This window comes from Vidua macroura, chromosome 13 (assembly GCF_024509145.1).
Source record: "Vidua macroura isolate BioBank_ID:100142 chromosome 13, ASM2450914v1, whole genome shotgun sequence".
Taxonomy (NCBI): domain Eukaryota; kingdom Metazoa; phylum Chordata; class Aves; order Passeriformes; family Viduidae; genus Vidua; species Vidua macroura.
This window is the reverse complement of record NC_071583.1, coordinates 6,028,576-6,043,571: the sequence shown is the minus strand read 5'-3', so window position 1 is coordinate 6,043,571 and position 14,996 is coordinate 6,028,576. Positions and strand designations below refer to the sequence as shown.

The 14,996-nt window shown below is 46.0% G+C and overlaps 1 protein-coding gene across 1 annotated transcript in view; it reads right to left on the bottom strand.

Annotated features, from left to right (window-relative positions):
• LRIG1 (leucine rich repeats and immunoglobulin like domains 1) overlaps positions 1–14,996 on the bottom strand; it is an 88,806-nt gene that overhangs the window by 11,088 nt on the left and 62,722 nt on the right. Inside the window, 5 exon segments of the mRNA XM_053989679.1 lie at positions 121–192; positions 1,486–1,557; positions 6,475–6,555; positions 10,191–10,334; positions 14,811–14,954. Coding sequence (XP_053845654.1) covers positions 121–192; positions 1,486–1,557; positions 6,475–6,555; positions 10,191–10,334; positions 14,811–14,954 — 513 coding nt within the window.

Genomic DNA, 14,996 nt, shown 5'->3' with positions numbered 1-14,996 from the left:
ACACAGGGGAGGGGGAAATGAATGAGTGGTAATGTGGATAACACCTGTGCTGCTGCTCATGCCCAGGGTCAGGAGGATCCCTCCCTCCTGCCTAAGGGTGTGAGCAGGGCAGGCACTTACAGCTGCCGCAGGCTCCTCATCCTGGCAAAGGCATCGGCTTGGATGGAGCGGATGGCATTGTCCCCGAGGTTCCTGCAGGCACAACCACAGGCAGTGTCAACAAAAGAGATGCCATGGCTGGGACAGAGCCCTCCACGTTGATTTAAGCAATGACTCCAGTAGCAGGTGATTTGGTAGCTCCTTGTTAAGCCCTTCTGCACTTACAGTGCATAGAAATGTTCCTCCAAACACCCTTGTATCATTAAAGTATTGCTGAACAATAGCCAGCCAAGAAAAATCACACTTAACTGAATCACTAAGTCATTCCCTACCCCATCTTCTCACTACACTTTCTCAGTCTGCGCTACCTCCATCATCCATAGCTCAGAAATTCCTCAGCCCCCTCGATAACCAAAGATAGTCAGGAATGTGGTACCCCAGGCTAGACCTTCAGCAAACATAAAATAAAGCAAATACTTTCAATAATTAGCATCTGAGGAATTATTTGAAAATGGCTTGGAGAGGATACGGTTGGGTTTAAAAAAACATCCCAGTGGTTCCAAAGGAAGGGGTCAAAGGTTTCCCTCACAACTATTGCTAATTAAAAGAATAATTTGTTCTCTGAAAAAGCATAGTGTCAGACTTAGAGCTGAAGTTTACTAAGTGACATGTAGGGCAGACGAGCACTGCTTAAATAAGACAATCTCAGTAGAGCATTAAGGGCACCTTTATTTGGGAATGTACTCCCAGTCAGGCAGCCCAAATCTCTCAGTGTGCTCATGATAGCCATAACATTTCATACAATCAACAGCCAATAAAACATGTAGAGCACAGTCACATATACTTTAACTTGTCTTAATCCAAGAAAGGAGGTTATTATGAATCACTGCTGGAGTCATCAGCCTTGGGACACAAAAAAAAAAAAAAAAATACACAGAGGCAGCCAAAATTTACTTCTTGCAAATGGCTCTAAGGGGGCTGTGCTGAATAGGGATGTTCAGGGGGGATGCATCGAAACCAGTCATCTGTAACATGTGTCACTGCCATGTGGCTTTAGGAGGAAGCTGGGGCAAAGGAGAGAGAGTCCAATGCCTGCACCAGCCTCTTTTCACTGCTAACAGCCTGCAAAGCAATAATGTGCAAGTCAAGGTGATACTCTCAAAAATTAAGAGCATGCAAATTTCCCATATGTTCTATAACTTTGTTCCTGGCACAAAAAAAGGCCAAAGTTGAGGCGGACTTATAATGAGAAGGAAGCAGGTGGCCCCCACAAATGGACTGGCTTCTCAGTTTACAAAGACACTATTAAATTGCTAGCAGATTTCTCAAGCAGCTACTTTTGGCAGACCCCCCTTCCCAAACTGTGAGGCATGGTGGGTTACTCACAGGTGCTCCAGAGCCTCCAACCCTGAGAACGCTTTCTTGGCCACCGACTTGATCTTGTTTCCAAACAGAGTTCTGCAGTTTCCAAACATCCAGTGCCAGATAAACAGAAAGAAAATGGGGAGAGGGGGGCAAAAAAAAAAAAAAAAAAAAAAAAAAAAGAAGGAACACAATTAGTGTGGCTTTATCTGATATACACTCTGAGTGTAAGTCCCAGGAAATCTGAACTGCACAGAGATTAAGAGGGCTGAAGCACACTCGCTTTCCTGCTCCTGAAATGAAATCCTTTTATCTGTATTTGAATTTAATAGTGATGACAGCGCAAAGGGAATGTGCCATATCATGTAAAAAGGCAGGTTTGCTCCCGTGCTTGGGAACCAGCTTGCTGAGTAACAGAAGGTCCCCTCTGTTCTTCGCAGGCTGGCTGTGGACAGGATTAACTGCAGTGACAGTTTAACAAGATATTGGTCTCTCCCCCACAAACTTTTCATTTCTGACTTCTTCCCAGACAGGAAAAGAGTGGTGATTTATTCACTGGTGCTTGGCCTGAGCAGCTACCAGCACACAGAGATGAGGGCTGCCCCTGGGCTGCACATTCACACAGCAGGCACTGCTCATTCCTTCCTTGTAAATACAACAGCAAAGCAACATCATGCAGCAGATCATAGCCAAGGGATCATTTCAAGGAGCAAAAGGCAGAACAGGTAATATCCAGAGCTGAGGAGTGAACTTGCTTGCATCAGTGACCAGAGAGCATTCCTCTGAATCAGCAGTGGCATGAGGGGACTATCACCAGAAAACAGCCAGCTGGAGAGATCCCAGCCCAGCTGTCATCTCCAGAGCAACAGTTCTCCATAAATATTGACCAGTGCTGATGGCCAGGGGCAGGGTTTGTGCCAAATGGATAGTCCCCTCACCTGTTTTAATAAAACATCAACCAGTGTCATTAATTAGGAACTGCTTTCCTTCCCCAGGCTCCCTCTAAGGTTTATCCTCCAGGTGCACCAGTTATCACCATGTGGTGTCCAGGGCAAGCCAGCACCCACACCTCAGGTGAAGAAAGGGCACATCTGGTGCTGCATTTGATTTGGAGTTTTCATTCAAGAGCTGTCCTTCAGTTTAGGGTGTGAAGGCCCTATCTGCACCCCAAAAAGACTTACAGCTATGATGGCCCCACTGCTTGCTTACTGGCCAGGGAAAGGAGAGGAGTATAAGATGGAGCATATGCAGCCATTCCATGAGCAAATACATTTCCAAGAACTTGCCAAGGCTTTCCACAAAGCACTTTTCAAATGTCAGGATAATTTGGTTCTATATTGGCTCCAGGAAAGCCCAGTTTCAAATACCCCCAGCACCAAAGGATGTGTGCAATCATGTGTGCCATCATTTGGTAAAAGGGATGTTGCATTAATGAAGGCTTTGAAAAATCCATTAGAATGATTAATGCAGTAAATAATTTACTGGTCAAATGGCTGTATCCATACACACTGATTTCTGCAGCCATATTCCTAATAAATGTGTTATAAGGACAAGGTAAGGATAAAATAAGGACTAAAGGAAATGGCCTCAAGCTGTGTCAGGGGAGGTTTAGATTAGATTTTAGGAAAAATTTCTTCAGAGAAAGGGTTGTAAGCATTGTACAGACTGCCCAGGGAAGTGGCAGAGTGCACCATCCTTGGAATTGTTCAAAAAACATGGTGATGTGGCACTTCAGGACATGGTTTAATGATGATCATGGTGCTGGTGCTAGGCTAATGGTTGGACTTGATGATCCTAAAGATCTTTTCCAACCTTTATGATTCTAATGGAAGTTATATGGGCAACTGCTGCTGAAAAAAATATGCTGAGCTTGGGTCTGATAGCTGCAGATTTATTGTTCAGTGGATTTTGGTCTTTCAAAATTAGAGATACTGCTGATACCTGTTTAGTTATCTGTGCAGAGATAAGGAGTGCATCTGGGGAAGGCAATACACAACTACACCACTTGTGTAGGTGCACACAGCTTGATAGCTAGACATGAGAAATACCTGCCACACATATCTGGTCAGGCCTCAGCAAACTCATTGCTCCTTGCAACTAATTTCAATTAAGAGCCTCTACAAATCTGAGAGCTTGAACCTAGAGGCCCCCATCAAAGGACTGTGGAAGGCAGCAGAACACAGCCACAATTAGCCATCCCACTGCTGGCCTAAACCTCCTCCACGGGGCAGAGCCAAGCACAAGCTCTCCTGGAGACTGCACCAGTGTAATTACATGCCAAGCACACAATTCATTGCAGCGTTTTCTCCTCCAGCCAGTTTTGCACCTGCAGGAAGATCTCACTGAGTGAGCCATCAAAAAGCCAGTTACATTTAGCAGCTTGAATAATTAGGAATCTCCTTGTTCCACAGTGATTCCACCAGTGCTTTTTATGCTTCAGTGCTTCTCAACTCCCTCTTTCTTCAAGCAACATTTTAATTTAGGCCTGTGCTCTCCATCCTGGAGAGCTTCATATATAATTCAGAGAAGGCTAAAGTGACTGGCCTCTCCATCTCTGTTTAACACCTTCATGTCAGCGAACAACCCTCTCTGTGCTAAATCCTTTCAGAGGCTAATCTGTGCCAGATCAAAGGGGAACAGCTTTTAAGGCAATCTCCACAGAGCTGAGGTGATTATTAATTCATTGGAAGGTCTCCTCTGAAGTGCCCATTTATTTTTTGTATGCTAATGCATTTAAAGCGGTTGACGGTTTAAACACAGGCCCTAAATCACACAGTGAAATGTTTGCTGAAAGGGCTGATCTTTTATTTACAAAAAAATCCTGATACTCACTTCAGCCTTAGAAATCACCAGTTTGGGATTTACGTGCTGATAAGCTAAACCAGTTCTGAGGAGACACCTTTAAAAGTGACCACTCACAAGTATTTTCAAAATGCCTCCAGAAACAATAATAAAATAATTTCATGTTCTGAGCGTTTTTCAGCCTTACATGCTGGCTGACAGTGAACAATCCCAACAAGCTGTCTGTCCCACTGCAGCTCACTCTGTTAAGTAATCAAACCACTCCTGTCTGCCCCAAACCAACCTGATCCACACGCTCTTCTAGGCTAAGAAATGTGCTGCAATCCCCTGCACAGACCTTCCCTGCACATGTCCCTCAGCCAGACCCAGCTGGCCCAGGTCCATGTGCACTGACAGGCATCAGTCAACAAAGGAAAGAAAGATATAAACCAAACTTCCTTAGCCTTGCACAAGCCCTTAGTGCATCCTTGGCTACTGGCAGCCCAAGCCAGCCATCTTTTGGAGGTGTTCCTTGTGCTGGGTGATAAACATCACATCAGGCCACAGCATTTCACAAGGGAGAGCAATAGCTGCTCTGCCCAGAGCTCCCAGCACATAACCCCACAGGCTGCCCCTGCTCCCTTCCTTCCTCCTCCCGCTCCTTGCTGTTCCTCCTGGCCTCTGCCTGACCCCCACAGCTCATCAGGGCTCACTGCTCCTGCTTTCCAAGTCAATCCTTTTGCTGAACTCTTTCCTTCCATGCTGTCCCCTCTGGATTCTTCACCACTCTTCTGTTATCTGCACACAGAATTTTGAACATATCCAGTGGCCCTGTTGGAGGGATGTACGAGGACAGCTCTGTCTGCTCCCTTCCACCACCTTCTGTCCCCTGTCAAAGCAGCACTACAGACCCAATCCTTACAGCCTGCAAATCCCACTGGACAAAGTCTCTGCTCCCATCACCCTTCCAGCTGCTCACATGGTCTCACTGGTTTCTTCAGACAAACCAAACACTTCAGTCAGACAGCCAAGGACTCTTCTACCCACCACATCTGCTCCTCTGCCTTTTTTCTGGCAGTCATGGGAAGATTCCCTAACTCTGCATGCACAGCAATTTTTACTGACTTCTCTCTCACCCCCACACTACTTCTGCTTCCCTGCCTGGCTGTCCTTAAATCCTCCTCTGCCTTCTGCCCCACTTTACTTGCAGCTACAACTTGGTCCCCTCCACGTGGACCCAGTGACTCCCCTCAGCAACCATCAAATGCCACCTCTGTCTGTGATTTCAGATTTGTCTCCTCTGAGCACTGCATCTCCACAAACCCTGCCACGGCTCGTCCCACTCCCCGAGGAGTCTCTGATGAGAGCGTGACAAAATCCCGCCTGCCAGGATTCATTCCAGCCATCTGCTCTCCATCGAGGTACTTTTACTGCACCTCTGGCTGTGCCACCCCAGCATCAGAGACAGCAGCATGGGGGGTGCTGAGAACTTCAACAAAGGCAAGAGGTAATGATTAGAGACTCTTGATTTGTCACAAGCCATCAGAGGTTCCTCCGACAGGGCTGATTTATATCACCCGTTTCAAATGGAACAGGGATTGTACAGAGCAATGTGAAAATCCTTGCGAAGGCCAAGCAAGCCATAAACATTTGCAAGGCGCATGCTTGCCTTGGGATTCTTTTTATCTCTTCAAGAGCCTGTGCCCCATGGTGCCTTTTATTGTCACTGCACATGGAACTGAGCCCAAAAGATCACTCTCAGAAAGAGTATCCCACAGAAACGAACCCTGCTTCAATCCTCTGTTGTAACAGGAAGTGGGGTGATTTTTCTCTTCTGTTTATTGTTATTTGCTGCATCAATCAGTGCCTCACTGAAGATTGCAAGGGGTCCTTTTTGTCGCTTGTTTGCTTTTAGAAGTGAGGAATGGTTGTGCTGAATTTTATACATGAAAACAGCTTAAATTCCTCTCTGTGTCTGAACTGCACTACGTGGCACCGTCTGTTCGCCATTTAGAAAGGAAATAATTGCCTCATACCTGCTTAAAAACATCAGTGCTTGAAAACTACATTTGCACTCTTGCAGTGAGCCTGCAAAACTCCTACAGCTCAGATTTTCTGTTGTTTTTCTGTCTTTTTCCAAGGTGAGGGAGTTTGCATAAAAAGGGACAGACCCAACCCCACACAGGCACACAACAAAACTGGCTTGCAGAATTCAAGCCCAGGGATACTCACAGCTTGCTCAGGTTTTCCAGGCCTGTAAAGGCTCCGTTGGTATCTTCTATTGTGCCCGAGATGTCGTTGTGGTCCAGTTCCCTGGGGAGAGGACAAGAGAGAGCTCAGAATCAGCACCTTAGTCCCAATGTCACTGTTACAAACAAGTGGAGGAAGCTGGAGAGTGCCACATGAGAGCTTCCCATTTTCTCCTGACAGTTACCATAAAATGCAGAGTCCTGCAGCAAAGCAGCACCAACCACTTCTGCACTGACACATGGTGGGATGGTGCATTCCACAAAGAGCTCTGGCTTGTTCCTAGCTGAAACCCTCTGAGACAGCTACTTTTTACCAAGTAGGTTCCTGTCCTTTTCTAGTTCTGTGCATCCAAACAGAAGGAGTAAAATGAAAATAAAGTGCTCCAATTAAACTGAAAGAAACAGCTGTCCTTAAATGCTACTACCATGAAATAAGATCACTTTGGGTATTCCAGTGTATACACGTATTTGTCTATAGCTGAATCTTAGGAAGATGATTTGGTGTATTTTCTACAAAGCTGCATTTTTTCTGGCAATGAACTTGAAAACTCAACAGAGGAAAGTGCCAGCATCACTACACCAGCCTAACTCTGTATAACCATTTAAAAAAAACAAGAGAATTCCTTTTTCAGAGTTAGCTTCTTTTGGCTTTCAAATTGACCATCAATTACAAGAGTCAAAGAGGTCTGAAGAAAAACAAGCACACAGAACAAACACAGAGATCCACAAAAGCTGTTTAAACAGACTGTTTAAAAATCCTTCCCTCCCAGCTTTTAAATCCAGCTAGCAATGAATACCCAGCAACACAGACAGAAATTCATCATTTCCAATGTTAAGTAAAAAGAAAGAAAAACTAAATAGGCTTTGTTGGTTTTGTTACATCACTCTGATTTAAAACCAGGCAAAACACAGCACCAAAGCAAACTTCACCATCCAGATAACCCCTGAGCCCTCAGGTACTCCTTTCGCACCTTTTGAAGATGATTATCAGAACGTTTCCAGATTAAAAAAAATATTAAGACCAAATAAAGGAAAACCAAGTCCTCCTGCGTTTTGCAACACTCCAGACACAGGAAACACAGTGTGGCTTCTGGGCAGCACAAATACACAGTATTGGTAAACTCACGGGAAGGGAAAACAAATTTAAAAGAAAGCCCCAGTTTCAATATGGGAATGGTTTTCCCTCAGCTGGCTCAGTCTTTGCTTCTTTATCTGCTTTAGGGTGAACTAAAGATGTGAAGGAAGATGGCCAAAAGCCACAATTCCTGTTTCCCAGCTGGCTTAATCCTGAGACCTGAATCTCATGACCCTGGAGAGCCCTGGCCTGAGCCAGCATCACTGTGGATGTCAGGGTGATCTGTGGGTTACTCTGTGCCAAAGGCATGACAAAAACTCAACATCCCCATGGGTGTGGGCACACATAATGCTGTGGTGGCCAAAGAGATGAGCCCAGGAGAATGCTTTGATGTGCTGGCATTTCCAGCACCATCCTAGTGGGACAGGAGCAAATACATCCTCCTGGAGCTCAGTTTCTACATTTTTCCTAGGCTTGCCAAGCCAATGTCCCTTGCTCTGTTTGTTTTTTAAGGGAAAGTCCCTTCTCAGACATTTCTCCTCTTCAGTTTCACCACGGGCTACTGGTCTTTGGAGCAACAAACCCTTTCCCATGGCAGAGACAGACAAGTGGGAACAGCCTGTAGGAGCTCTGACACACACTTTTATTAATTGACTGCCACACATTGTGTTTTCTTGAAAAAGGGAAAGAAAATGGTATTGCTTGTTCATCCAGTGGCAACTCAAAGGTTTAGTGTTAGAAAGGAGGAATAAAAACCTTTTTAACAAATGAGTGAAAATAGAGAGAGGGAGAAAAAAAGAGTGGGGTATTTTGGCCCAGCTCTCTTTGTATTCCAACTCCTCTCCCAGCCCCTGTTGCCAATTTCCTATTCTTTCTGGCTGGCTGAGCTTGAATGCTCGCAGCCTTGTTAATCATTGTGCTCAGAGGTCTCCGGGCCTGACCTCTATTTGAATAGCTCCACATTTCAGCAGTTTCACACCCACCAAAGGCTCCCCAACAATAGCCCATAATTAAAGCATGCTCAGCTCTTTTTCACCAGGTGCAGGACCCAATAGGCCTTCCTCTTTATTAAATTAGAGCTCGCTCACACACTCCCTCTCCACCTCCCCCCTCTGCCCTGGACATAAAAGAGGCTCCACATTCACTGCAGAGCAAAGAGAAGGACCAGCTTCCCTTCCCCTCCATTTTTCTTTGGAAACCTTTAGTTCCGGTCTTGACAGCTGCCTCAGAGAGGTCCCTTTCTGAATGCCCAGTGGCTGAAAGGCTTTGGCTTAAGTTTAAAAAAAGCAAACAAAACCCAAACTCACTTTCCAGTCACTTCCTTCACTATGAACTTCAATAAAGAAAGGAGTAAGATGCAAAAAGTACTGTAGAGAGGGGAGATTTTTCTGTTCCCATTTCTTTTTAATGACTCAGGCCACAATGGGCTTCTGAAAAGGAATAAAAGTATCAAAGTGTGTTTTTTTTCTTTTGGAGGAAGAATTAAATCAGTTTGCTGAACCCAACCAGCCTGGGAACGTGTCTGGTGCTGTCACAAGGACTGTGAGAACTCTGTGGTGTGCCAGATGAAGGTGCTGAGCCTGCAGCTCTCAGAGAGAGGAGGAGAGCAGCCAGCAGCCCTGCAGGTTCCAGTAAGGAGACAGAGGCAACACAGCTGCAGGAATGGAACTGGATCCCCCATCTTCTCATGTTCATAAGACAAGCCCAGATGTATTTCAGTCTAACACAGCTCTCAACAGTGTATAATGGTGCAATGCTACAGCTGCACCCCACAGGAGGCCACACTGATGTGTCTAATGGGCTCTGCTACTCCTAAAACCTTACAAGTTGGCGTTTGGACTAGGCAAGCTCATTTCCAGTATCCCGTCTCCAGGTATTATATTGTGTCAGTGGTTTTAAAATAAAAGTCTGTGGTAAATGGCCACAGCCAGCACTGGATGGAGCATTTCTGCAGTTCAGTACTAGGGCACACAAAACTTTGCCCTTGGCAACTTTTTGGATTTTCAGGGTTTACCATGAAAATCAGAGCACAGAATGTTTCATGGGCTCAACTGCATTAAAGACTTCTGCTTACTTGCATGGTACCTGCAAAAGCTTCTTATTTCTATGACTGGACTGAAGGCTGGGTGAAGCTTCATGTGTTGTTACACTTCTGGTATAGTCAAATCTCAAGCCTAACCTCTACATTTCTTTGTTTTGCCTTTTTTTTCTTAACATTATCTTACGATAATAATAATTTTATATTTAATCATAATTTTATATTTAATATTCAGTTAAAAAAAATATCAACACATAAGTATTCAATAGCACATTTAAGAGGATATTCAAATTTCCACTGTTGTCAGTGCAAGGAATCATTCCCTGCTCCTTCTGAGTGCAGAATGACCCAAAAGAAACGAAGCTTTTCTAAGAATTTCAATTAAAGTCAGCGTGATAGCAAGAGAAATACTGCCATTAGCTGCAGGAATGAGACCTCAGGGATTTTTGGTCAGCTGAGGTGGCTTCAGCAACCTGAAACTGCCAGACATGGGCACCCAAAGCATCTTCAAAGCAGAATCATCTGGCAGAACACGAACTGTGGAGGCAACATGGGTGTGGTCTGACAAAAGCTGAGAGCGACTTACAGGACACGTAGGTTTTTGAGTCCCCTGAAAGCACCTTCTGCAATATGATTGATGGAATTGTGGCTCAGCCGCAGCACGTGCAGTCCCCCGAGGTCTGCCAGGCTTCCCTCGTCCAGCCTTGTTAGGTTGTTGTAGGAGAGTATCCTGAGGGGAAAAATGCAACCACAGCTCTTGTCAATCCATTTGGTATTTTCCAAACTCCTCTGTGCCAAGCAGTGCCCGCCTCCCACACCCACCTGACACGAGGTGATGTACTGGGTGGATGAGGAAATAAGATTGCAGGTATTGCCCCAAGACACCCATGGGGAAGCCTGGGTGACACTAAGGAGCAGGAGGCAGCTGGTACCAGCTATGGGGAAATTTTCTGTGCAGGCTACAGAGAGAGGGCTGCCCCAGGAGTGACTGAGAGCAACAACCCAGCACACACACTGTGCCAGCCCCAGCAGGGAGAGCTCCTCCTGCTCCCATGCAGCTGGGTGAGGCTCTGGGAGCACCAGCCCTGTGTCCCCACAGGTACAGGCAAGGCTCAGGTGGCTGTGCTCAATCCTCACTCCCTCTGAGGCTCACAGGGAACAGCAGGGGAGGAACAGCCCTGCTCCCCACGCCCTGCAAGGTGCAGAGTGATGTCACACAGATGGATTTTGGATTTCACACACGCTCTTGGCAGGGTGCAGACTTCTGTGCTCAGGAGGTGTCTTATCATTCTGCACTTGTGCACAGCCAGCCCCAGGCTCTGGGTGTGGGTGCCTCGGCTCCACCCCAGTCCAGAGCCAAAAGCATTTCACCACAAGGCAATTGAATGCTTCCTTTCACCCACAGAAAGGAGGTGTCTGTTGTAAACCAGCCACCTTTCCTTCCTCCCACTCCCCTTTGTCAAGGAGCAGAGTTTGCCTTGAATCCTCTCCACTTACAAGAGACTATTGGAGGGTTGGTTTTTTTCCCCTAGTTTTCCATCTATCTCTTCTCCTTGCCTGCATTATCTCTGGTCTGGGAGATTTTTTGAAGCACTGTGGCTGTTCCAGTTTGGAAGCTGGCAGGAAGGCTGCTGCTCTCCTCTCCCAGCAAGGTGCAGATGAGGCTTTGGAGATGTGACACTGAGGGCAAGCCTTGGGAAGCTACTGCAGCCCCCTCACACACTGTGCAACCACCCAGAATAAAGCCCTGCTGTGGAAGGCCAGCCTGGATTCTCAAATGAGGGACCTCTCAGAGTAGCAACAGGCACCAGATTTTCAAAACCACCTTCTTAGTGACCTGGGAGTACAACTCACTTCAAAAGATGTGAGGGTTTGGGCTGCTCAGCTTTTGAAAAAGTGAAACAGCTTTGAACAAGCACTGAAATTCTTCACTGTACAGAGGAGAAAAAAAAAATTCACTGAGTTTCAAACCTCCAATTCCTCTTCTAGTACTGCCTCTTAACGAGTCTGCTTAAAAATGTGTCTAGGGCTTGCATGAAATTCACAGCAAAGCCAAAACCTAAGTCCAAACAGACACATACTCCAAAGCACTGAGAGTGTCATTTACTTGGCAAAGATGCTGTCTATCTTTTAGCTGTGTGAGTGGGCAGAGGGCAAGCTCTGGAAAAAATTCAGCAAAGATTAATGAGTTTGAAGGTATGGGACAACATACTTTCATTCCTAAAGAAGCTATAGTGTTAGTTATGAAGAACTGGCATCTGGTCAAAATTATGTCCTCACCTGCTATTAAAGAATTTGGCTTTAAAAAAAAAAAAAAATTGTTCAAAAGTAATCCTAAACCTGGCTGAGAAAATAAATAGTTCCTTTTGATTCCACACATAAGAGTTCCTGCCACAACTGGTGAAGGCATGTTCCCTCTGTTTGTTTGGATGTCACCCCAAGATGGACAGACAGCAGCAGGACGTGGAGACTCTCAATGGTATCACACATGGAAGGTTTCAGGAGCTCTTGCACCTGGCAGTGGCTTCTTCAGCATGCCAGGGCTCTGCTTCCTGCCACAGGCCCAATTTGCAAAACATCAGGTTTCCCCCCTCAGCTCAGCAGTGTGGATTATGTGGTTGAGAGAAGCCAGCAGATCTCTGCTGCTTCCCCAAGCCTGGCATCTCTACCAGTGAGAGAGAAATCACTGGCATGAATAAATGGCAGTGTTTGTCTACACAGCCCTTCCAGCCTGGCCAGAAGGAGGAGATTTTGAGCACCATGCCAGAACTGGTGCAGAAAGGGGTTAACCAGAACCCTGTTGTGCAACTGGAGCTGCTGCTGCCAGCCTTTTCTGGACCAGGAACATCTAACACACTTCACTCCACTGACCAAGCTACAGGTAAAAAGGGGAAGGAAAGACCCAGCAGCCAAGTCACCATTTACCACTGATGAAATCCTCTGCTCCCACTGTGGCTTTTTCCATGATGCTGCTGCTCTAGCACCTGACTGGTGAATACAATCAGCCCTTTCTCGTGCTCAGAACAAGGCAAGAGCTTTCTTTCCTTGTCAGCTTTTACATCAGACCAGAACCTTGGGTTCATGTTTTGTCCCAGCAACTGAATGAGAGATAACTCCTCCTTCAGATGATCAACTCCCTCCTTAGAAGACTTTGAAATTCATTCAGTGTTTTCAGGTAACTGAAACCCAGCAGATTTAGCAACAGTGGAGGTGAGCAAGGATCTTTCAATCAGGAATGAAACATACACAACTAACAAAGTGCACAAGTCAGTCTAGATGTATTGATGGCTTCCTTTCCTCACTCTTGCATTTCAGCACAGACCTCTCCTACAGGTACTCTCTGGCTGTGGGAGTTTCAGTTTGGAGATCTGATGGCTCCCTGCAGCAGCCTTGCCCTAAAGGCAACACCTGAAAGAGCTTGTAGCACCTGTGCAGGGCTGTGCTAACACCCACACCATCACCTTTCCCACCTCAGCCACTGTGTGCCTGGCCTCAGACTGCAGCACAATCCTGCCTGTCAGGTCAGGCACACCCCAGTGGCTCTCACCACCTCACACCACCAGGCATTTTACAAATCTATCCTGCACCCAGGTTTCTGCAATTACTGCTTCTACGACAGGACAGCTCACTGTTAGAACTGCTTGTTGGAGGAGATCCTAATCCACACCTGAGAAAAAGGACTCAGCAACCTCCAATCTAAACCTTGAGGGTTCGCAAGACAGTGTCATGTAGAGAAGACAAGCTTAGCTCTCCCCTAAGAGTTCTGACATTAGCCCTGCGAGGTGCAGATGGGCCTGACCTATCCCATCTTACCCAGGCTGAAATAAAGCTCAGCACAGGCACCAGATATTTGGTCCTGAGAGCAGAAAGCTCTCAGAACTGTGCAGTGCAGAGATCTGCATTTGGCTTTTCCAAGGATTCAACTGTGAGTGCCTTGGCAAGGCAAGTTCCCCTTTTTTTGATGCTTCAGATTTTAACAGACCAAAGGCAGAGCACAGTTCCAGTTCTGATCTGCTGCCTTGAAGATCTCTCCATTAACACTGCACTAATCTAGCAAAACATCATGTGAGGATCTATACATGAATGAACTGCAGCTGCTCACAGAGCTGTGCAAGGCATGGGCAGTTCTGCAACAATTTGAAAAATTAGGTAATGAAACAATTATGTGTGCATTTCATTAAAACAAAAAAAAAAAAAGTACTTCCTTGTGCCCCCAAAAAATAACCAACATCTGAACAAATAATTTGGGTTCAACAGAAGACCACAGGGCTAGCATGTTAATTCTAAATGTAAAGAAATTACATGTGTCATGTCCACCCATCTCTGAATTCACAGCCCAAAGGTTTCAGGACTCACAGCTGGGTGGGCAGACACCAACCTCTAGTGTGAGAGCAGAGTGAGGCCTCTGGCAGCAGGAAGTTGCCTTACCATACTGCTTTTTGGTGGATAGGGGAGACTCCCTAACAAAGTTTAACGTTTCCCTGCAGCAAGCAGAATGAATTCCAGTTCCACTGACCACGTGTCAAGTTCACCAAAGTAAAAAGCAAAGCTTTCCACAGTGCCACCAAGGGGATGGCAGCTACTTCTGTAAATGCTGCAAGCATCCCTGTGGGTCTCTTCAAAAAGGCATTAAGCAGTGCCACAGACCCAAAAGACACCCTTGTGGGGCTGCCCTCAGCAGCAAGGCTTTCCTTCATCTGCAGGCTGTATTCCCAGCACCTTCGGAGAGCAAAGCCCATGTATTTACTTTTCAACAACTCAACCCTACAGAAAGGATAAAGTGTAAACAGGAGAAGCAAGGAGAACTGCCTTGAAAGGGCCAAATTTCTGCTGGTTGAAAACATGATTGTTCTTTGTAAATACAGAGGATAAAGCAAAGCTTCCTTCAGGCTGTACAGTTATTACATGGCACGTTACAAGTCTTGTAACTTGCTAGCTAAAAACGTTGGCAAGCCACAGCTCACAAACTCTCCAGGTCTTTTGGCACTGTGCACTTTTAGCAGGTTCTAGCCTTTGTTTCTGGTACAAATGTGTTTTAACCAGGTGCTCTGAAGGTCATAACATCATAAATAACAAGGGCATCACTCAGAAGCCTGCAGTTCCTGCACTTCTACAGGTTGATACAGTGGGAGCTGTAAGCCTTGAGAAAATTCCTTACTCCCCTCTCTCCTGCCAACATTATACAACATCACAGAAACCAACTCACAGCTCATGCAGCTTCTGGCAGAAGCTCCAGCCATCGGGGTTGATGCGGGATATGGAGTTGTTGCTGAGGTGAAGCTGGTGCAGAGAGGAAAGGCCATAGAGAGAGCCACTGTTCACTTCTGTCAGGCTGTTATATTCCAGGTGGCTGTGGAGAAAAAGCAGAAGGAATTGACAGATAAGCAGCACT